The following is a 24,180-nucleotide window of genomic DNA, read 5'->3' on the forward strand; positions in this document are numbered from 1 at the left end:
TTTTGTCTTCCCAAGTAACCATTACGTGTGATGGAGCCCTGCTGTCCTGGAGATGGCCGAACAGCTGCCTGCCGATGGGAAATAGTGAATGAATTCCTTGTTTTGCTTTGCTTGAGTGCATGGCTTTTGCTTTACCTATGAAACTGTCTTTATCTCAGCCCACGAGTTTTCTCACTTTTACCCTTCTGATTCTCTCTCCCATCCCACTGTGATGGAGGTGAGTGAGTGGCTGAGTGGTGCTTGGTTGCTGGCTGTGGTTAAACCACGACAACCTTCTGTAAGAAAGAACAGTTGCCCAAGTCCCAGAACATTCACTACAGTGGTTCATGCATAAGTACTTCATATTTTAAACCTTTTAACTCCAGACTACACCAGTCTGCCTCAGTGCCAAAAGAATTGCTACACAGCTTCAACAGTTCTGACTCCTCTTCACTCCAGCACCAACCTGAGCTGCTCTGAATTTCAGTGTTGCAAATGAGAGAATGGCTGCAGCAGATCAAAACTTGCTGCAAGATAAATTTCACATTGCCTATGTTTAGAAAAGGACTGAAACATACAAGATTTCACTCTGGTAAGACAGTTTGATATAATTTGACAAGGCTAAAACAAATAATGAGCTACACTAGAACCTCCAAACCACACTTTCTGCCATAATGTTTCAGAGTATCTTGCTTTATTAGCAGCATTAACAACTTTGTTATTAAAAAATGTTTGATCAAGAGTAGACTGACAGCACGACTCAAACTTCCTTAAAGTTTAAGAATTTCTGCCTCCCAGTTTCAGATTCTTAACCTCCATGGTATTTTACCCAGCTTATCAGATAAAACATCAATGAAGTCTAGGTGTACTGACTGATATCTTACTTCTGTTGGTCACCCTTGAAGATAACAAACATAAAGATCTTGTGACTTGCCTGGAAATAGTAACTATATTGTAGGTGAATGCTTTTATTTCTCTCATCCCAAGTTCCAAAAGAATATAGTTTGGGATCCTCTCTTCTACTGGATCATTCTACCATCTTCTCCTAATATTTACTCCGATCCATGGACAGTTCTTCCATGGGTACATGAAGACAGGAGGCATCACCTGCAACACTAAATGCCCTGAACAGCATGGTAACAACAAATAATTCTACCACCAATTCCTATCTCCTCTTGGGGATGGAAATACAGCTAAAAGAAAGCCAGCTGAAGCTCATTTCATATGGCTGAATCTGGAAGCAACTCTAGAGAAAGCATCCTCAACCAGTTCTCCACTTGTTTTTACATGCATGATTCAAAGCTATGATTAAAATACATTAATTCTTCTCATTTCACAAAAGTAATTAACGAAAACTTCCATAGTAATATACAACTACAGACAATAATAAATCAGTAAGCACATAGCCCACTGATTTTGTTGGAATCTCTCTTTAAAAAACCCACAACCTACACTAGAGATAAACAGATCACGACATTTTATCATTTAGAGCCTTTTCAGTAACAGGACAGTATCCTCAGTATTATGCAGAAACCATCTGCAACAGCTTATACTCTAGGAAACTGAGTAACAATCATAAAATGCTCATATGTTGACCTCATCTAGAAAAATAATTTAAGACATTCAGTGCTGATGAGGAATCACTCTGTCAGTCCCTCACGCGAATTCTTCTTCACAAATCTGACTCATGGTAATTTATTGTGAGGCCCTCTGACTTGTGTTTTGTTGCTGCTAAGGCAGCGGTACATCCTTTAGCAACTTACTCCTCCAGACTTTATTACCACCTTCCAAGATGACTGAGGTAATTTTTATATATATTTAGTTTCATACTTCACTGACTCTCTCCCTTCTATATCATGTAACAGAAATAAATCTTAACTCCTGTTTTTCTCTAGACATCTTAATTTAGCAGCTGATACGGCTGACTGTTCCAATATTTGTGTTACAATGCTAAGCAATAGTGCCAAGTGAAAGCTTGCCAAAAATAACAGTTTACTAATGGGGTGGAGATCAGCATTTACACCTGTGGTTTGAGCACAGCAGTTATAAAATTCTGTACAAAAGGTTAAAAATCACAGCAGGGATGTACTTCAGTAAGTACATGGAAAACATTAAGATCTTATAAACTGAACACACATGTTAACAACATGAGAGCACACCCCCTGTACTATGAAGATACCAACACTCTCTTCTTACTGTGTATCAATTCTAACTCTGCCTTTCATATATTACCCAGGTTTTCTTCTGAACTGCTCCTCGCTTCTTACGTAGTGGCACCTTGTTAGAACGCACCATGAGGTAACATAAACGGTATTACTGAAAGCCACCTCCATCAATGCACTTACCAAAAAACAATCCTTGGATCTATGTTTTTTTAAAAACTCAGATGACTGACAAAATTTTCCTGAATGTCATCAAAACTAGGAGCTTGGACTGTGCCAAACTTACCAAGATCCAAATCCCATGGGTCTCCTATCATAATCAGGCAAGTCTGGAGCTATCTTGCATGCTTCTATGTTCAGGTATTTAAATATGTGAATTTTTCCTTTTATACATATCTTAAAAAAGAAAAATAAAAAAAATACATAAGTATAACTTGATAATACATTTTCAAAGTACTCTACAGACATTTAACCTGTAGTTGAGAGTAATAAATGAGCACATTTATGTCAACCAATGAATCTTTTCTTCTTCTGCATTTTAGAAACAGCTATAGTGGAGCATCACGGGATGCCTGTGATAGACAAATGGAAGCTGTCCTCCAACTACATCTGGTCTGCATGCAACTTTGTCAGCTGGATGCTGAAATTTCATCATGCAAACAAGACATAAGCATTTACAAGTACTAGAATTTATACCCTTGGCATCAGAACAGATGCATCCCACCCATGCCCAGCTTTGAATGGCAGTGGCAGACTGCCAAAGCAAGCTCAAATTTAAAGTGAATGAAGCCAGTAACAGCTGTCTTTGCTTTCACAAGGGAAGCAAAACCCTACTGAAACTACAGATCTTAGCAAATGCCACTCTTGACTCAGAAGCAGCAGCTCACAGTAGAACCTGTAATACTCAAGGGCTTATATACCCACATTAAAAATCAAATTAGTCACTAACCATATTGTGGTTTCTAGCTCAAAGGCCATTTTGAGCACTCTGCTGCAAAGTGAACCAGCACACAGCAGCACTGAGGCCTCAGTCAAAATTCTGACATTTGAGTGGCACAAAATCAGTCTTGCCTAACAGAGCTTCCTTTCTCTTACACTGAAAGCAGAAATGTTCAGCTAACATTAGTACAATGCTAACTGTGGAATTATTAGTAATATCCCATAGGTGAGACTCCTAATACAGTAAAGTAAGAGAAGAAAAAGGGATTTTTCAAGCTGTGCTGTATATTTAACACTTTTAGACAAAACAATTTATTGAAAGTCCTCTTGTTCTTAAATAAAGTTTGTAATATAATCCTCCAGCTTTTAACTTTGTTCTGCCCTTTTTAGTTCAACTATTCACCTGAATTCCTAGCTGCAGTTTACCTGTGCAGGGGGTGACTGGAGAGGGTTGTTCTCCAACATGATGGTCTGCAGATGTCTGAGGTTCCTATAACAAACTGGTATTGTTGTTATTTTATTGCAGGAGAAATCTAATCGAATCAGAGGCAACTCAGCAAGCTCTATAGAGATAGAAAATAAACATACAATCCAGCAGATTAAAAAGGTATAAAAAAAAAAAGCAAGAGTATAAAAATACGTGTTTTACAGAATAACTAAGTATGTTGCTTCTAGTTCTCAGGAGAAGAAAAAGCTATTGAAAATAAAGAAGTGCTTGAAGTTTCTGCTGTTGTAACTGACAGCCTTTATCTCACCTTCAGGTAAACGCACCAAATTATTTCTTCTGACATTTAGGTCCCTCAAGGATTCCAAATTGCCAATCTGTGGAGGTATTGTCTGTATTTCATTACAGCTCACATCCTACAAAGCAAGAGTAAAGAATGAGTTACCACTGACTGGTAAGCCTCTGTTAACTAAAATATGTAGCACTTTATTTAGGGACTGAAAGAAAAAGACAACTATTTACATAACACCTTAAATCCTTATATTCATTAAATCTCATTGCTGATGTGAAGCATTCTCATTTTAAATATATGGGGAAATAAAAGCTTTAAAAGATTAACTTGAAATAAACTTCTGTGTCTGAATGTTTATCTCATTCTAGTTATTCCATATTATTTGAGACAGCACAACTTGCTACATACAAGCTTTTTGTAGAAACAAATGCACCAAGAGCTCTAATTCCATCCAGCCTTCCTTTCAAAAATAGGGAAGACTCTTAAATTGACACAGATCATTTGCTCTCCAGTGCAAGGCATCTTTCCCTCATACAGATTTTTTTTTAAAATCTCAGAGTATTTCAAACTCTTTTCTAACACCTCTATACAAAGTCAAAAACAGTTGGAGATACTATGGCAGATAGAAATCTTCCTTAGGCTAAGAGCAGATTTAAGTAACTTGCCATTGCATACAAGTGACTGGTTTACAATCACAAAGTTCTCAGCAGAATGAGAAACCAGATGTCAATCTTGCACATGCCCAGATAACATCCTAATTACTGCATTATTTTGATCAGTTTAAAAAATGGTTATTTCTCCTGAAGCACCTCTGAACCTATTAAACACATCAATTAAAAATTAATGACTGAATAGTAATAGTTAAAAGTAACTGTATACTTACAAGCTCTGTCAGCTGTCTGAGCTGTCCAATTTCTTCAGGTATTGAAACCAACTTATTATTACTTGCTATCAAAACTTTTAGTGGTAGACTACAGAGGTGCACCGGCAATGTTGAAAGCTGGTTTCGACTTTTTGGACGGAAAGAAAACAAAATCATCAGAACTAATGAGAAATCACCTCACATTTTAATGCAATGAAAGACACATACAAAGAGCACACTTCATTTGGATGATCGATTCTGTTTTTATATAATTACTGCAAAAGTAGTTCCATGAAGTTGTTCTTCATTACTCACTCTATCTAGTTTTGTGTGAAGAAACTCTGAATATCAAGTACCAAGACTGATCAGATGCTTTTGAACTCAGAGCTGGGGATTATGACATTTTCATGACCTTCCAGGTGCTTCTGGTAACTGGTCACCCTCTGTCACAAATGAGTATGTTTGAACATACAAGTGCAAAAGCTTTTCTGATAGGTAGCATTGCAGGTCAGCACATACAAAATGCCACAGAAAAAGCCATTACTTACTGAATATTTAAAGTATACTTCTAACTGAGTAAGTCACGTGGATCAAGCATCTTGGTATGATGGATTTCCCTATTCCAAAACCCAGTCTTGGACACTTCATAACAAACTACTATTAAAGCAAATATGAGGTCATGTGACTGGACCGTAACCTCAGACTAGAATCAGGCAGGACAAGAATTGATTATAAAAGAGAAAGATTCCCTTTAAAAATAAAACATAGCAAGGAGTGGTGACTGGATGATTAGAAAGAAAGTTATTAGGATCTTAAATAAGGCTTTGATCAGATGTTGACATTTAGCAAAGTATGCTACTGTATTTTTTCATGCTTAAACCCCAGATTTCCCTGCTATTAAAGCAATAAAAAAAAAGTTCTAAGCAGTAGATGAACCAACAGCAGCTTTTGAAAGGATAATAATTGGACTGCACCTACTAGACATCATAGCAATAGGAAACCCATACCTGATTCATATCCTATTCCTACAATTCTCACCATCAATAAAAAAAGAAAATAAAGAAACATAAGCATACTAAATTGGCAAAAGTGTAACACCAGAAGGAAATAGCCTGAAGTTTTTCTTGATTGATATCACTGCCAATTTGTGACGATGAACTTTCTAAACCTCTTAAAAGATCTTCTACAAATGGAGGATGCTGTACACAGTTGAATTTCATCAACAGGCTAAGTTGCAGCAATCAGCTTCTAGTGCTGGCAGAGAAGTGTTAATGCTTAAGAAAGATCTTTAAAAGCCACCAGTACAGTGAAGGCAAAGGAAAATTGCATAAGCCTTATTCAGCTGCTGAGAGCTGAATTGTAAAGACTATCCAAAAGCTTTATTATCTCTTTTCAGCTTGTATTTCACATGAAAACTACTGGAATTTATTTTGGGAGTCTAAGTTGGAATTAGCTTTCTTCTTCGTACCCCACTTCTACAAGCTGCTGCTTAATCCTCACATTCCCTGATCCACCTAAGTGGGTAAGACTGGTTCAGGTTGCTTTGATTCAGTAACATTCAATATAACAACATGATTATTACATACCATGTTACCATTACTTACAGATGCATCAAAATCTATAAACCTAGACTACTGATGCTAAAACAAATTTCTAAGACAATCATTACCTGATATTTAGAAATGTTAAAGACTGTAAGTTCAAAACAGCCTCTGGGATATATCGAATGCAGTTCTGGTACAAGTTAAGACTCTCGAGGGAGACAAAGTGACATGCTTCTGCTGGAAGCTCTGACAGTCTGTTCCGTGACAAATCTGGAAGGAGGGGAAAAAAAAGAAACATTCAGTAAACCAATCTGAAAACTTCATGAGGACAAGTATTTTCTGTATATTCGCCATCACAGTGGGAACAGTTGGACACGAATCAGTTGCGCTAAACTGCCTGCAAAAGTTTCAGGATTATGAAGTGACTCGCTTCACACATTAAATAAATCAAGATCTTTTAAAATCCTACAGCCACAATGAGAAAAAGAGAGCCAGATGCAACACTCCTTTCATAGTCACACTTTCATATCCCAAACTGCCTTATGCTTAGAGGAAGCCAGTTTAAGATCCTGAAAGCCCAGCTTCAAAAATCTGTTCCAGGACCATCTTTAGATTATGGAGTTGGTAGTGGGTGGGCAGTGCTGTAATGAAAACAATTAGAAAGTACTTTTCTCTCAGCCCCCTTCTAAGGTACTCTCTACTACATGGAAATCTCAGCTTCAAATATCTGGTCCAAAATATATACTCTCTATATAGATACATGCATATTTATAGGTAACAGTTTCAACAGGGGAAACATGAAGCACACACCTTAAACAAGACTTCTATACTCTAGCCAAAGTATTTCCTCCTTCAGAGATACCAGTTCAAGCCTGTAATCTCAACCAGGCAATGGAAGGATTTTCAATAAAGGGTCTTCCCAGCTGCAGAGAAACACTCTGCTTTCTGCTACCAGTAAGGTTTACTGTTTCTTTATGATCATACATTCCTTGCTTGGCAAGAGACAACAGTTTAACCAAAACTCCTACCAAATGTTTGTATTTGAAGAATCAATATTTTTCCTTAGCCAGTTCCAATTACCAGTCTATAGGTATAAAATATCCGTCAGTATTACTCTCCTTCAAGAGTAAAAGCTCCATTGTGATAACAATGCAGTTGCAAAGGGTTCTTTTTTCTTTAAAGATCAAGGCAACCTCTTGCTTATAAATGCCAAAGACAGTTCTCACAAACACACACTAACAATTCCTGCTTCCTAACACACCCAGCTCTTAATTCTGACAGGAGTTATGCTCACATCAAGAGCACCTTGTGTCAGCAGGGAGTTCCTATAGAGATACTGCCTGTTTAATAAACTGACACTTTACCTTTACATTTTTAAGGGAGGGCAGACATTCATTGTAAAAACCCATCTAACCTGAATCGGTGTCATGAATGATTAAAAAAAAAAAAAAAACAAATTTAATTGCTATTTTCTTTATTTGTTTTGAATTTCAGTTTCTCCTCATCAGCATAAAAGGATAAAAGCTCCCACCCCAAAACACATACAATAAACTGACGTAGTAATTTCTGTATCTTTATTCCCCGAAGGAACCATCCAATACAGATTACTTTTTAAAGACCGCAAATGCAGATAGGTCTTGCGTCTCTTGACATTACTTTTTCTTTTAAAAGGGAAGCTTTTCCAGAGTAAAAAAGCCTTCCTCAGAGATATCCTGCCTACCATTGTTCCAATGTATGCTGCTCTGCGTTGCCCAAGGAAAAGAGGTCACTTCAAGTGCAGCTGGAACTGACTCTAGGTCTACCTCAATGCTTAGAGCAAGCCATGAGCTACTACTGATAAATAACCAGTAATTAAAAATCTCAGTAGAAAGAATTACTATGAAAAACTTTGTAGAGAAAAACCTCTAGATGTAGTTCAATGTACAAGTGGGAATGAACTGCATTATCTTACCTACAGGTACGACTGAAGCTAACTATAGCAGAGGCTATGACGGATGTAAAGTTAAGCAGATGTTGCAGGGTGCACACAGATAAGAAAACATGAAAATCATGGAAACTTCTAATCCACTGAAACAAAATAACGGGAAACATAACAAAACTCCTTCTCTGTTCAGCAATAAGTATTTAAAAAAAAATTAATAAAAAACCCCACACAACATGCTTCTTTCCAGCTTGTATCAGGCTAAAACATGACCTCAGCTTAAACTTGTCCAAACTTGATTTTGAAAAAACAGCACTTCTAAATGAACGTTTCCGACCAGCTGTAATAGTGGGAGCTAAAACTACAAGATAATAGAAGTCGTCAGCATTAAGTCTGAATGGCATATCTAGAATTGTTTAATTGCCTTATGACAGAAAACAGAGATCTTTGCCCCCCTTTTCTATTTTTTGAGACCTTTTTTTTGCCCGTTTTTCTTTTCTTCTAAGAGTGAAGAAAAACTTGCACTTACAGATTGCTAAAGACAGCTTCCATAAACATCCTAATCTTACCATATGCTAATCCAGATAAAACATCAGATAATTGTGTTAAATGCAAAGAAAGACCACTGTGATGGATCCTGCTTCCTGTTATGGCCAAACCCAAAGTTTTCTTACCATTGTTGCTCATCCCAGGCCCTTTGTATTGTCAGAGTTTGTGGGAAACTGTGATCGGCATTTAATACAACGGTTTTTCTGATCACCTCACCACACAGCCCCACAAACCCTGTGCCAGCACTGGGGAAAAACAATGGTGCAGGCAGCAGAGTCCCTTGTTCTGGTGGCAGGAATTACTCTGATTTAAAACACTTGCTGAACTCCAGCGTAAGTGGAAACAGCAAATGAATCAACACTGATCAGAACCTTGTTAAGAATCTGTGGATAGTAAAGGAGTCAAAGTAATTGTGTATATCCCGCAGGGACACAGCATACATTTTCAAGGGAATTTATGCAATGGACACTTAAGTTGCACAAGTCATCTCCCATAATACACTAGTCTGTCCTAGGGTTTCTTCTGCTTTACTTCCATAATTTAATTCTCATTAAAGTTTTAGTGAAAAATGCCAGCAAACTCCAACCCTCTCCTCATCCAAGATGTAGAGCTGCAGTAGATGTAAAGCAAAGTAATAGTCCTAAAACCATGCAACAACGCGATGTCCACAATTGCAACATTCCCAATGGGATCTCTCCTGTGCCAACATTGTTGTAAAATGTAACAGAAGAGCGGTTTCCAAACAAACATACTGTCCCAACACAAATAAAAATTATGTATCCTGAAAAATTTCTAGTAAGTCCAGCCAATCATAGTATTTGTAATCCCTGGAAATATCTGTGATACATACAACTTGCCTTAAGGTTGCACAGTACAGTTGTATGTTACCATGTAAGAAAGGGAGAAGAATGCAAATTATTTCAGAGATGACGAGAAACAAGCAAGAGTAATTTAGAAAAAATACTTAGCTCCCACATTGACTTGATGTTTAAACATCTATTTATTTTAAAGAATTATTACAACATTGGTTCACGTATAAGGTGTGTTTTTCTTAGGGACCCTGGAGGATGGAACTGAATTCCACCCCTCACAATACACTAACCTCCTTCAGCACACAGCTTTATCCCTCCTTCACACAGCTGTGCTGGCAAAGTCTGTTCTCATACTACCCATTTTAACAAAGAAATAGGCTTCCCAAGTAATGAGCCATATTTTCTGGCAGAAGAGTCGCAAAGAAAAAGTTTCTTTCAACTCTGTTTTGGAAAGGGTTTAATCACTAACATGAGAATTCTCAATTGCTTTTTGTTTCACTTTCTTACCAAACAAACCTAGTGTTTACATGTTGTGCAGACCATAAGGCATGAACTAGTCAAAAACTTCATATATTCTGAACTATGATTTCGTTTTTCTAAAAAAATAACTCCCTGCAAAATAACATTAGGTATAAAGAAATGAAAATACACTTTTTTAAACAACAAAAGGACCTCATAGCATGATAGAAAAGAGACACCAAAGCTGGTTAGCAGCAACGACTAAGTTTTTCCAGACTTCCCTCAATCTATAGTGATTTTTAAAACTTGGCATTTCTGTTCAGCAACAGAAATTCAGTGGAAAGCAGATTAAATCGGAGCTGAATTTGGATGGTGCAGTATAGTCTCTTAAATCATTCAAAATTGTTCTAATCGATTACAAGTTTGGTTAATAAGTTTGCAGCATTTTTACTCATGATGGCCATGAGAATGCTTATACACAGCATCCATGTTTTCATGTGCTCAAATGGGGACCTAAGAGGAAGGGTCTGCCAGGACCATAAAAAAAAGCAAGTGCTAGAAAAAAAAGACTAAGCTATAGTGTAGAACAAGAACACCTCAAGAATTAGACAGAAGCAACACATGATAAAATACAGTGTGAATTCTGAATCTGCAAATGAACAGCTGCTTTTGGTTATTTGCAATCCCTGCCTTGCCCCACTGCAAATATCCAACAAGTATTTAAATTTCCCAAAGTCCAGAACACAGCATGCCTAAGACTCGGTGACATTTTTTTATTCTGGCCAATTTCTTTGGAACCCTCCCCCACTCCAGAAAGTGAACCTTAAATGGGACCAGAAATGGGGCAGAGAGTACAGAAGTCATTGTATGAAACAATTCAGCAAGTCCATCCTCTTCCCCCCCTTCTTCCTAAAAATCTGAAGGAGATGAACAGCTCTAACAAAACCAGGAGTGAAGAAAAAAGCACTCCAGTGATTGGTTATATGTTTACATATATGCTACCCTGCAGTACAGCAGTAGCTGGTGCTTTTCCAAAAGAGAAAGTGGCAGTGAGGTAAAGGAACAAAACCTAAGGTATTTTATTGAAAATATCTTGTCAGTTAAGACTTGTTTTAGTGATATTCTTCTGCTACTGTATGCATGAAATAACTTTTCAACAAGAACCAGAAAATAAAAAGGTGTTACAGTACGAATTATTGTGCAGAAAAAATGACAGAATGTTGTAGTGAGATATTATTTAAACTTTCTTTTTTTTTTTTACATATATTATAGCATGAATTATGAAGCAACTCATAACTATCAAATCAAGCAAGGAGTAATCAACGCAATGCAGATTGTTTGCTTTAATATGTATGTGCACATCCTTGGTGCTTGACATATCATAAACTGCAAAGAGCAAACGACTAATTCCCCCCCCAAAGCACAAACACGAATTTCACTATGAATAAGCATATGAGTGAAATATAGCTATTACAATTTGAACTAAGATTGACTTTCTTGTGTTCACATTTCACAGGTTAAAATTACTGTTACCAGAAATCTGCTTTAAAAAAAGGCTCTCCTAGCCTGCTAAAAATGGATGTGTTTCCTTGAAGGCAAGATCATGTGGAATTTTGGCAAAGGGGAAGCATTCTTTGGAACTAAGCTCTTTGTGAAAGATAAAAAAGCGAACAGTATAAATACAAAATGAAATCTCAGAGCAGAGTCAGATCACTGACCTTTTCCATCTTAATTGGGATTCTGTTCAGAAAACCAGCAAATCCAATGTTAAATGTGACTAGAGAATACACTACGCTCAAAATTGCATCATTTGGCATTAAATGTAAACTCTTCCTGCTCAAAGAAGAATGTTCCTCTAACATCAAACATTAGCAGGGCTGTGTTCACACATCTTTGACTTAAGCTGTAACATAAATTTTGTCTCCAAAGGAAAATCACTGATGCATAAAGATGCACTGTTGAAGGTACCTGGTACTTTAACCCACTACAACCCACCCATACATGTATAAAGAGAGGGAGCTGCAGCTCAACTGTTGCTGGCACTCAAACTAGCTGGGCGGTGGTGAATTCCAATTCATCACAAGATGCTAATGTGATCAGTCCATTAATCCTGTTGTGATGGGAATATGGCTTCTGCTCTTGTTCCAATTAACTACGACAATGAAGGCCAGTTCTAGGCCTGGGCTGTGATACAAAATTTTGTTGATAATAAAATCTGCCTTTTGTCACCACAGATCTGTATGTATTCCCCACATTTTTAATTTTTTTTTCTAATTTAAATGAGCAAAGCCTAGATTTTTGGCGTCTATTCAAAACCAAATGTCAGCAACTACCGTAACACCCACTGGCAAAACGCTAATGTAAGAGAGATTGTGACATTATGTCAGCAGCTGTAAACTGTGGGCTCCCACCCATGATGTATCATGTCTTCTATAATAACCCAGTTGCAGCTGTGTGACATCAGCCATGAATGTGCTGCATGGATGCAACAACACTGGTATCTGTGAATTGATTTGAATCCTGATGGTGACACTGGCTGCTATATACTGCCCTCAACTAGGATGACTTCATTTGAAGGGCAAGAAAATGTTCTGTTTTCCCTAAAACTACGAAGCATGCATTGTAACTTAAAAGCACATTCACAGTTTCCGTTTTATAACAGACAAATCTAAGATATATTAGCTTGCAGCTTACAGACAAGAATATATTTTCATATAAATAATTAGATAAGCCAATCAATGACCAGGAGGCTGACAGCCAGTGTAGTGACAGAAAGCAAAAGGTAGGATGAACTGCTATACGAGGACAAAGTACAGCTGTTCGAGAAGAAATACATTCAAAATCTGAAACTGTGTAAACACTTTTTTTTTTTTCCCCACATACACAACTTAAAGACCAGAAGCAAACTCCACAGTTTCACAATGATAACTAACAACAAAACCGCAAATACACTGAAGAATATCCTTGAAGGAGTTGATGCAATCTCACAGATACGGAAAGCAGCTCACCTGAACAACTCATTTACAACTACTGCTCCAAAAGAGCCGGGCTGCTCCCTGGAAATTAACTGCTTAGGTTACAGGCATCTTCCAGATAATGTCACTAAACAGATCTTTTGAGGAACTTGATGCCATTTGATTGCTCAGTTATGACATTTAGAATCAACTCTGTTACAACAACTACTCACTTTTCCAAATGCATTTGAAGCACATTGTTATATAAACACTAACTCCACTTTTTGTTTGTCATTCATTCTGTTAGCCAAATAAATTCATGCATATTCATCCTGGTTTTATCAATTGATTTGTTTCACCTCCCAAACATTTCAGAACTTGAAATGAAAATCTGAGAAGAGCAATGCTTGTGATCCTACTGATTTTTAGGAAACATTCCCATAAAGCTACTAAAAGAAAATGAATAAGATGAAACCACAGCACTAAGCAGACGAGCTACTGGTATTATTTTACTGACTTTTCTTGCACAAGAAAACCAGAAATCATCATAAAAGAATACCTCTGTGACATAATTCTGATGCTCTTGGTCTCTGTACTCAGTATGTGGGAATGTTTTCCTTTCTAAGCACTGAAAATGTTGGCATCCTTGGAGCTTCATTTCACACCTGGAAGTTTTTCTGACACAGGAGGGGTGATTTTACCTCTTCCTGCCTGATGTGATGTAACACTGCCACTTTTGTCATACCCTAATTTAAAACAAACCTCAGAAATGTCACCTCCTGACTCGCCTTCTACCTGCCGGTCCTGTTAAACCTGAACTTTTCTGAACTATTCTCCCATGTATCTAAGATACACTTCTTATAAAACTATTAAGTTAAGGTGAAAGAAGGTGGCATTTACTGAATCAAAATAAGGCTGTTCCTTCTTAGTTTTACCTAGGTAATGCACACTGCCGATGCGATAGCACCACTGCCCAAGCTGGAATACCTGAGTAACAGTCATAATGAAGACTGTTTTCACCCACATTATTTTTGTAGCCTTGTAATGAAATACATCCCCTAATTCCTAGTTTCAATTTCCAGTATTTCATGAAGGAAAATTACATTCAGACATGTGATCTGTCCTTGATATGCTTACCACATTTCAGTTCTCAGCAGATCCATTCCTGACATGTACAATCACATTCCTACTTAGCAGCAGTACTAGCAGCACTAAACTGTGTTTTAACCATTTCCATGGACTAACATTTTGTAACCAAGAATCTCCAACCTGCTGGTTTTTGCAACATGAACAGGCTATGACTTCTGCAGTTACAGAAAATGAGGCAAAGGTTAGTGGTTTCTTCCAAATGTCAACTTGGCGGTGCTACGCCTGGAACAGAGGTGCTTACCACCAAAGCCTACCTCACCAACCTAAGAATATACTGCATAACATGCAAAACAAATTGAAAGATTACACTTCACACTGAAATCAGCCCTCTAGATTTCCTGTCTTGTGTGCTAAAGACGAGGTTTGTAGCATGCTTTTAACCAAAGCTGCTTAGCACTGTCCTTTATAAAACCTGTTTCAAATCATTGCCAAATCATTGTCAAGTTTCAGATGTGTGGATCAAAGTTTCACATACACTATTTCCTCTGGCTACACTTTTATTTTGGAACATTCAAATAACAAATCTTCTTGCCAAAGGTTTTAAAAAACAAGAAAACCCCTCACTTCTCCGAAGAACTCTCTCAAATCCCTCACTTGAATCAATTTTGGTGAGCAAGAACTATGGCCAAAGCATTTACCTTCTCCTTCAACCCCCAGGTTACCAAATGAAACCTGGCTAGTTTTTTGTTTTTGTTGTTGTTGTTGTTTTTTTTTAAACTCAGGAGCATCTTAAGAACAGTCACACAAGGGAGTTTTCAGAATCTGGCATCCAAATTACTTGACCTACACTAGTTGTTTTTAGCAGTAAATTGTCCCTTCAACTCTTGTCCATTAAAACACATCGCATAAAACCAATAAATAAATCAAGTGCAACTCTCTTATCGAGCCTAGCCTCTGCAACATTCACCATTCCCTGTTAAGACTAGAAAAATCTATGTACGAAGATCTGTAAGAACTTTAATTACACTAAATAAGAAAACTCAGTCATACGTGGGATCAAAGAGAAAACCAGAAGATTCTAAGTACCAACTCCCATTCTCCCTCCCTTTTTTCTCTCCACATGATTTTAATGCATATTTGCTGTATGTAGTTTAGTTTTCTCTTTTACACATGAATAAAAACCTCACGGGTGTCACCATAAAAAACACTTACTAAACACAAACAAGTATTTTACAGTCCTGCACTCAATGTCAGCTGTCGTACGTCCTCTGACAAGAAAGCACATTCCCAACGAAAGCATAATTTTTCTCACAGGAGCAGACTGCATGCAAGAAGACGATAAACATTCTAATCAGAGTAACAACTTGGAATACAATGCCACTTCCTCTGTGAAATAATTTCATTTTCCTTTTGCAAGGAATAATATTGCTGCTTTAAAAATAAAAAAAACCCCAACCAAACCAGTGGGAACTATTGAACACCATTATACAGTTGTTCTTGCGTGGTTACTGGAGAATAGGCAAGAGTTACAAGCTCCAGTCCCTGCAAGGAACTGAGAACCCCTAATATCCCATTGACTCCAGTTGCTTTTCTTCTAGTTGGCTCTAGAGCAGGAAAATCAGTAGCCTAAATGGATCAAACTTATGTCAAGTATTATTCAGTAACTTTCCAATGTAGACCCTGGCTTCACAGTTAGCCACTCTAAGCTAGTGAAGGGAATAATTCCTACTGGTCATGTGTTATCATCCCCTTCCTTTGCACAAGCACTCCAGATTGTGCAGCCACACAGCTGGCTGGGTCTCATTACTGAGAACAAATCCTGCAAAAAAACCAATGCCACAAATAGTTTTCAGCCCTTCTGAGGCATGATCTGATTCATGCTGCAGTTGTGTAATCTCTAACATCAACATATGGGAGAAGATGAGAATGTGTGGCTGCACATGTAGGGAAGAAAGGGACCATGACTTTGGCAGTAGCTAGGATTTGGACTAGCTGTTTAATAATAACCATGAAACCGCACATTTTTTTGGTTCCTTAAGACACAGACTTCCAACAAAACACAGAGTTCTTTTCAGAGTAGCAAATACAGGGTTGTGATCAGGGATTTATTCCCAAGTTTTGCTCATCACAGATATGTACCTGTGTACACAGCATGATATTTTAAGGATGGCACATGGCGAGGCAAAGCAAACACCCCAGGAATGAGATGCAACTACTTTACAGATGAGCAGGGAGCAGAATTCAGTGGCTTTAAAAGGGAGGCAGATGAAGGAAGTCAGACTACAGACAGAATACAAACTGCAACTCATGCACTGCTACAACATAGATGAGGCAAAGTGGAACTGTTTATCCATGTTTGAAAACTGGGATTAATTCTAACCCCCTCCTATGGGGTTTGGGGTTAAAGAAGTTTTTACATATGCTCTGCTTCCAACTTCTGGTAGACACCCCGCTCCCACCCGCCTCAATCTTCTCTCTTCCAGCAATTTCATGCCCTTTCCTCACTAAACTTGGGCATCCAGCCAACAGCATCATCATGCTTCTCTTTCAAACAACCCTAAAACATAAAGCCAAACAAACTAAAATAAGTGAAAGTTGGAGAAGCAGTGTTGCAAGAGATCTAACACTGAGGAAATGAACCAGAGTCTCCAGCTCACAAAGTGCAGTTAAATTGGGGAAGTTACGTTCCTCGCTGGCCAGCTGCATTGCAGGTCCCTCTGGTTTTTTTTGTGCAAAACTTACATACAGTATTTATCTCCAGGGAAAAAAGCCTTTGGACTACACCTACAACGCTGGTAAGGCAGCATACACCCCTTCATTGATAAACCTGGTTTAAAGCAGGCTATTTTGGTTTGACCCAAACCTACTCCTTGTTGACTTTAAACTAAAAAAGAAAAAAAAAGAAAGAAAAAAAGAAAAAAGTCAAATCATAGCATGAAACCTGTATGTCTAGCCTTTTATACTACTTTAAGCAAGACAGTTTAAAATTATACCTGAAAGCCTTGGAGATACACCCTCTGGGATCCGACTATACTGGTGTAAAATTATCACATCTATTGGATACTCCTTACCAGCCTTTTGCTGTAAGCTACCGATTCTGCAACGCTTGTGTGAGCATTTCCCAATTCACATCAGGCAGAGAAACAGTCACATTAGCTCACATGATTTTTTAAGTTGTTTAAACTTCTCTTGTAAATTTTGCCTGAAGCTAACTTGGGGAGGACTTACATGAACTGTATCTCTAGCGGATACGTAAGGGCAGTGACTTCCTTTGGCAGCACAGTCTCCTAAAGTAGCTGTTATCTGCACATTAACAAACAAGTTGAAGCCTTGCCTTTACAAAAAGGTTTAGAAAAAGACAGGGGGAAGAAAGAAAACAACTTTTGAAAGGAAATCTTTAATCAGGATTTTCTAAGCAGAAGTTACTTGGAATTGAATCGAAGTCCTCATTACTTCATCATTCTATTTTTTTCTAGCATTAAGCAACCATCTCGGCTAAAACAAAGGAGACTAAGCTTGTTTTGTAAATGGTTTGCTGCAACACCATTACTTAGAATCATTACATGGTTCAGATTTGCTGCTTTGACTCAGGCCCTCAATCCCAGTATACACAACAGGAAGTTTATCTCTCCTCCTGTATTTCTTCCTCATCTGTTTTTACTTTTAAGACATCTGCTTTTCTCAGTTCTCACACTCAGGATCATGGATAATGAATACCAGTAAACGGACACACTCCCATCAAAAGCATCAGTGCTTTCCACTATTTTTATTTCCAGTAGGCCTGAGCTGGTCTTGTCCCATATTATTCAGGAAAGACACACACCCCCTTCTATGGACTCCTCCAGAATCAGGAAACAATTTCTCATTTTCTTTTACATCTCTTCACTTTCCCATGAATACTTCAAGACAACTGGCAACTCAAGACTTGAGTGTAACTTCTCACTTTCACAGGGGCAGAACTAACCTGGTTGTCACTTCATAACCTACAGCAACTTCTTCTTAGTGATCTGGTTTATAGCGCAGAGGAGAAATGAACTGCTGCACAGAAATAGCAATCAATGTGGCAAAGGGCTGCAACTTCTTCAACCTGCTGTGACAGTGTCTCCGGAAACTATACTCAAGCTTCATTAAACTTCAGTTGATGACATTCTTTTGCAGGCTCGAGTTGGAATGCTGAATCTAAAAGTCAAGTCAATAATTCATATTTTTTATCTTGTTTTTAATTAAAAAGCTTGCTATTGTTGTTATAAATCTTGCCCTCACATCATGGTAAGTTGTATTAAAAAATACACAATGCAAGCTGCCACCTCCAGTACAGAGGACTGAGCTAGTGTTGTAATGGGAAGACATTTGCTCATTAAGAGAGGAGAGAAGGCTTTGTGTTCTACATGGCAACTTTTCATTTCCTTACTTCTACAAGTTTAGAGAAATATGTTTGTATTATGGTCCAAAGACTGGCCAGTAAGCACTCAGAGGGCTTCAAGGTTTTCACACACATTATCATCTCCTTCAACTCCATTTATCATCTCCTTTCCATTTTTATACGGAAAACCTGTAGCATGCAGCATGTACATAAGGTACCACCCACAGAAGCAGCTATGTAAAATAGAAAAGACTCTTGCCAAGAAACTATACTGCACATATAACTTCTCACAAAAGAGACAGGAAAACAAAAACATGACAAATATTAGTTCCTCCATTTTATGATTAGGGTCTAAGATACTATGCTAGATACCATAGCCTATAGTTTAAAAAACATAGTCAACTTTCAGTTATTCAGAAAAGGAGGGGGAAGGAAGGGTCGGATAACATGGATAAAGCAATACCACAGGTTAATACAAAACATAATGCAGATGGTGTACAATGATAAGTAATGACACTGCTGACAGAAGAGTATCAAGACCTCCTAGGTAGCACTGAGCCAGGTTAGAAACCCTCTCTAAGGCAGCACAGTGCCTTTTGAATAAATTTACGCTGTCCAACCTGGCACTCCCACAACCAGCTTAGCCACTCCAAGTACACCTACTACGTTGTTAAATCACCCTCAACAATCTGTTCTTAGCTATGGAGAGTTCTACCTGAAGAGACTACCAGTGAGAAAGATTGTATGTTACTGTCACTTTGTTTAATGCTCTGCTCTGGCTTTCATCTGTATCAGTGAAGTATCTCATATTCAGCAATCCCAACGGCTCTGCAACTAAACTGTAACTTGGGGAAGGAGACCTGGCACAGAATAAAGGCAGGAATAGGTCAGTCAGGAGGGCTGGAAATGTAAACCGCAACCAACAAAGACTTCATATTTCCACGATTCGTCTATTTATTTTACTAAAAGTGAGCAATGACTTAAATTCATTTTAATATTGTACATAAAATTCTCCATCTACAAGTATTTTCACATATATGTCAACCAATATAACAGCTGCAATTTACCTAGTATCACGTTAGTTTTACATATTCCCCCTATATATTTCACTGATCAGTTCAAAATATATTACCTTACTCCCTTTTTGCACAGACAGTTTAAACAGAATGATATATTAAAGTCAGCAATAGATGAACAGACCATAAAGAAAAAACATTTTAGCTGTGAACACATTTCAGACTGTCTTAAGTGGAGAGTTAGAAACAAACTAGCTCAAACCAGAACTGAAAATTTAAAGGTCCTAAAAAGCAAAGTGAGTAATTTCACATAAAAAGGCCAATTACTTTCAGAGAAAGGCAAGCATTGCTATAAAATTTTATGCCCGCTATTACTGCATTTCTCTGAAGCTCTTAATAGAGTGCCTCCATATTTATGGCACTTCGATGCAGCTTCATCAGACTATACAGTAAAGTCACCAAATATGTCTCATACCATTGCAGACACTAATCTGTCTTTAGCAAAACGGTATTTTATTGAGGAGAAATGTCAATAAAGTTCAACAGTCAAAAGTCTTGTGTTCTTTTAATGACTCCTTGAGGCCATCTCTCATGCTGACATCATCCCTAACAAAAAAAGTCTGTTACACTTTATACAAGCAACGTTGCAATTTTCAATAGGACAATTACTGCCAGAATTCTAGAAAAAGAGCTGGAGTCTTACCAAATCATCTGTGCAGTACGAACCATTTTAGTATCAAGAAATAAAACAACAGTATAGGATATGTATGGAAAATATCCCATATCAAACAGAGAGAACAGCCAAATAAGGAGATAAGTGACAGCAATTGCCAAAACATATGTTCATAATATGAAATAAATTTTGAATCTGGAAACCATAAAAGTCACCTTCAGTCAAAAACACACCATGCAGACATTAGCAGGGATCAAGGACTACAGAACTGGTGGTCAAAATTTCATATATCTTCACTTTTTTAAAAGCTAAGCTTGCGAAAAACTAGTAGCAAGGCTATCAAATTGATTGTTACATTCTCAAAATAGTATTTGAGGTGAATTATATACATCTTTTCAGAAAAAAATAGACATTATGAATCCCTGGCAGCAAACATACACAACAAAATCCAAACTGATCTGACTACAACTGAAAATAGATTTTTTTTCAAAACCAAACCAAATCCATCCCTGTTCAGGAAAATACTTAATCAAGGTTTGACAGTAAACATTGCTCTTAAGAGGCCATGATGGAAATTAATCTCAAACTGCAGTAGTCACTTTGAAAGTTTTTGGCTGGTTGGCTCTATCCCTCCAGCTCCTTCTCAGAAACATCAGTTTTGTGCATGTGACAACTCTACCTATACCGGCTCAGTACAAACTGCATGGAGCAGGAGAAAGCATTTTGCCTTGCTAAAAGAATTCTTGACAAACACTAAGCCACAGAAGAAAAGCTGCGTGGTGACTGCCCACGCTGCACAGCAACGATGAGAATTCTGCTTCCAGAGATCTCTGTTATTCCATTTCATAATGACTACTTTAACTGCTAGGATTTTTAGAGCTCAACATATATACAAAACCTTATTAAAAAAAGTGTTCATTCACAGATGTGTAAAAAATCCAAATGGAAAAATCTCAAAGTTACAAAGAAACTGCTTCATACCTGCTAACACATGGACACAAGCATGACACTGGAAATGTATGAAAGCACAGTACAGCTCCTCAGCAACATGACACCCTGCCTTCTGCCCACTGCTTATGAAATACTTGACTGTGTTCCAGCAGACCAGGGTTTCATTTTACAAGGGCGCTTCACAAAGTTAGCAGTGAGGCAAACACAAAGTGTGCAGTAAATGAACTCATCCCCCCCAACCCTCCAGATAAAGTTTTTTCAGGTACAAAAGGAATTACCCAACTAAACAAACCGACTTAAAGAAAAAATTCATTTTAAAGCAAAAGATTAAAAACGCTTTGAAAATGGAGCTAGAACTGTTGCCAGATTGTAAGTCCATGTGCAAACCTCTGGATCCATGTATTATTTTTTCCCATTAAAAATTATGAGCATTGTTAAAAACATTCATTTAGTTTTTATTCAATCCATTTATCCTTCCCAAAACCTCACTAGGATAACAGGCTAGGGTAAAAAGAGGGGCAACAGTCTTCAACTTAGGTGGAACAGCAGGTAAACTAGTAGTTCCAACACTGCAAAAAAAGCCCAAACCATAGAAAATAGTCCCACTGCAACAATCACTCCCTGGATTTTAATCAAGAGACTTAATGGAAATAATCCAACTTTAACAACTTCCAGCTTTCAGAAGTCTGCACAGAGCAGTGGGGAAATAGGAGCAAAGGGCTTTGATGCAGCAAGGGTACTAGATAGCTTAAGAGCCCTGAATTACAAATGTGTTTTTCACTGAATAGCAAAGAGTAAGCCTATGAATAACATACAGCAAAATGGAAGGGTTATACATCGAAAATAATTAGCCCTGATATGCAATTTTTTAATACATTATAAAAATGGCACAACATTAAAAGATTAATTTAGCTTCAGTATATATATGGAAGTAATCTGCAAAAAGCAAGCAGTAAGGGCAGGAAAATATGAGTCAAGCAGGATATTTGAAGTTTATACAAAAAGAAAAATGATGATAAAGCACTAACAATAGTGACAGTACTGAATATTTCTCTTGCCCTGAAAGTAATATTGATGTCATTACTTAAGTACAAGACAGTGAAGAACATCTATCCTGAGATCACTAGAAGCACAGAAATGCATCTATATTTCTAACAGAAGTAAAATAAAACTCTTCAGGCTACTATAAAGCAAGAATGAGAAACTTATGGAAAAGTCTTACCATAAAATATATTTAAAAATAAAACCATTTTAGTTTATATTTCACCTGATATTTAACATTCTTTACAAACAAGAATTTCCCCATCTCTATTAAACTGCAACTACAGCAAAAGAAGAAACAGCTGTTATAATTGTGACAAGAAATATTACATACAGAAATACAGAGCACTGCATTTCATTGACGCAGATTAAGATAGCAAGAGTGGCAGCGATCATAATACAAGATGCCATAAACTGCTGATTAAACATTTGGTAAATGAAAATTTGCCACTGGAGTTTGACATCCCCTGAAAAAGTTAACACCAACGATGACTCTTCTGTCACAAGAGCTACATGGAAAAGTTGTCACGTGGAAAGTAACATGAAGAAAGCTCTTGAACAGCTGGAGTGAAATAATGTTTATTACAGTGAAGTTATACTGATGCTACAGGTGTGAAGCAAAATTGAAGTTACATTTACGATTTAATATGCACACACACGTATTAAACGCTTGTTCATTAATCTTCTTTCTCATCACTAAGATGCTACCTGTCAGATGTAGGCTGACTCTGTTTTATGAATCAAGACCTCCAGAACACCACAAACTATTTTTGCTTACCAAAAAGGATGCCTCCAGCTTTACAACTGTTAACATCCCCAGTTCCTCCTAAGTACTGTCATCCCTGTACAACACGCAATTTTGTGAGATTACATCATGTAGTAATATAGCTTCAAACCAACTGGCATGGAAACAGAATACAAAGGCATATAAAAAAACCTTTTTCAACTAATTTAGTCTATGTGCAATACAAAACTTGAAATGAAATTAAACTGAAGTCCCCCAAATAAATGGATGGCTTATGATTTCTTTTTTCTTCCTCTTTTCATGGGACACAAACTGTGTTTTCTAGCTTTAAAATTATATGACTTTGCCTGAGAAGTAAAACAATCCACAAACCAGTTCTTCTATAAATGCCTCTCACATAACCACGTATCGCCATGCAAACAGCAAGGAAGCAAGATGTACCACACAAATTAGAGAAAGCAAGATGCAAGGACATGGGAAATGCAGTGGTAGGAGGATTTCTTTAAGGTCAAAAACAGAGAATGGAAACAGAATAGGCAAATCTAAAAAGCATGATTTAAGTATGAACACATTTTCTTCTAATATGGTTAAAAAACAGACACCAGTGTTCAGCAGACTGAATTATCAGCAGTAGAGAAAAACAGAAGTATAAACCGCTGCTCCAAGAGTGAAGTGGTAGCCATGCCAGCCTACGGACAGTTCCTCTCTGCCTCTTGCACTGCATCACATCAGTGCCATGCAGGAGCAAAGGGAAATTCTCATGATTCTACTCTGGTCTTTTCGTTTGTTTGCTTTTGTAATCCCCAACAATTGTCAGGTATCAGATACATTTCTCATTACTGTACTGAGAAAGCCCCAGAGACATGTGTTGCAGTCATTCATTAGAAGAGGAACCCCCTTCCCTAAAACAGATGAGACAACACCTCATTCAAGTTATCCCAGAATCTGTTCATATAGCTTGCAATGCATGCTTCTAAAAAACCCTTGTATTTCCATTTATGTATTCAACATGGTCAAGAGTTGAAAATAACTGCCTCATATGGGAAGGATACAGTCAGATTAAAAAAAAAAAAAAAAAATCACATCTCTGTCTGAAAGTCTAATTAGAAATAATAACAGTGGTTATTAAAACCGCAAAACTATTTTTTCCACTTAAATACTGCAAATCTGGCAGCACTGTGCCAACAATTGCATTATTGATGAAAATATGTATTTTTGCCTTTTGTTTTACATCTCCGAAGAGGAAGAATGTATTTTTAAAAAAAGCTACTTAAACGGTCTAGTTTCAAACTGATAACATGTTATTGAAATGGAACTTCCACGGACTTATTTCTTAACCACTTTCTGAAGCAGCACTACAGGGACTGTGAATAGAAATTATACT

General features: G+C 37.5%; 1 protein-coding gene across 14 annotated transcripts in view; it reads right to left on the reverse strand.

Moving 5' to 3' along the window:
• LRCH3 (leucine rich repeats and calponin homology domain containing 3) overlaps positions 1-24,180 on the reverse strand; it is a 96,251-nt gene that overhangs the window by 61,032 nt on the left and 11,039 nt on the right. For all 14 annotated transcript variants that reach the window (XR_012650944.1, XR_012650943.1, XM_075031580.1 and 11 more), the window contains exons 2-6: positions 6,349-6,493; positions 4,701-4,827; positions 3,836-3,941; positions 3,507-3,643; positions 2,428-2,537 (exon numbers count right to left, since the gene is read on the reverse strand). Coding sequence is in view for 12 of the 14 variants with exons in the window: in XM_075031580.1 (XP_074887681.1) it covers positions 2,428-2,537; positions 3,507-3,643; positions 3,836-3,941; positions 4,701-4,827; positions 6,349-6,493 (625 nt within the window). In the remaining 2 variants the exon portion in view is untranslated. The remainder of the gene's footprint in view (positions 1-2,427; positions 2,538-3,506; positions 3,644-3,835; positions 3,942-4,700; positions 4,828-6,348; positions 6,494-24,180) is intronic.

Source organism: Buteo buteo, chromosome 7, assembly GCF_964188355.1.
Source record: "Buteo buteo chromosome 7, bButBut1.hap1.1, whole genome shotgun sequence".
NCBI lineage: Eukaryota > Metazoa > Chordata > Aves > Accipitriformes > Accipitridae > Buteo > Buteo buteo.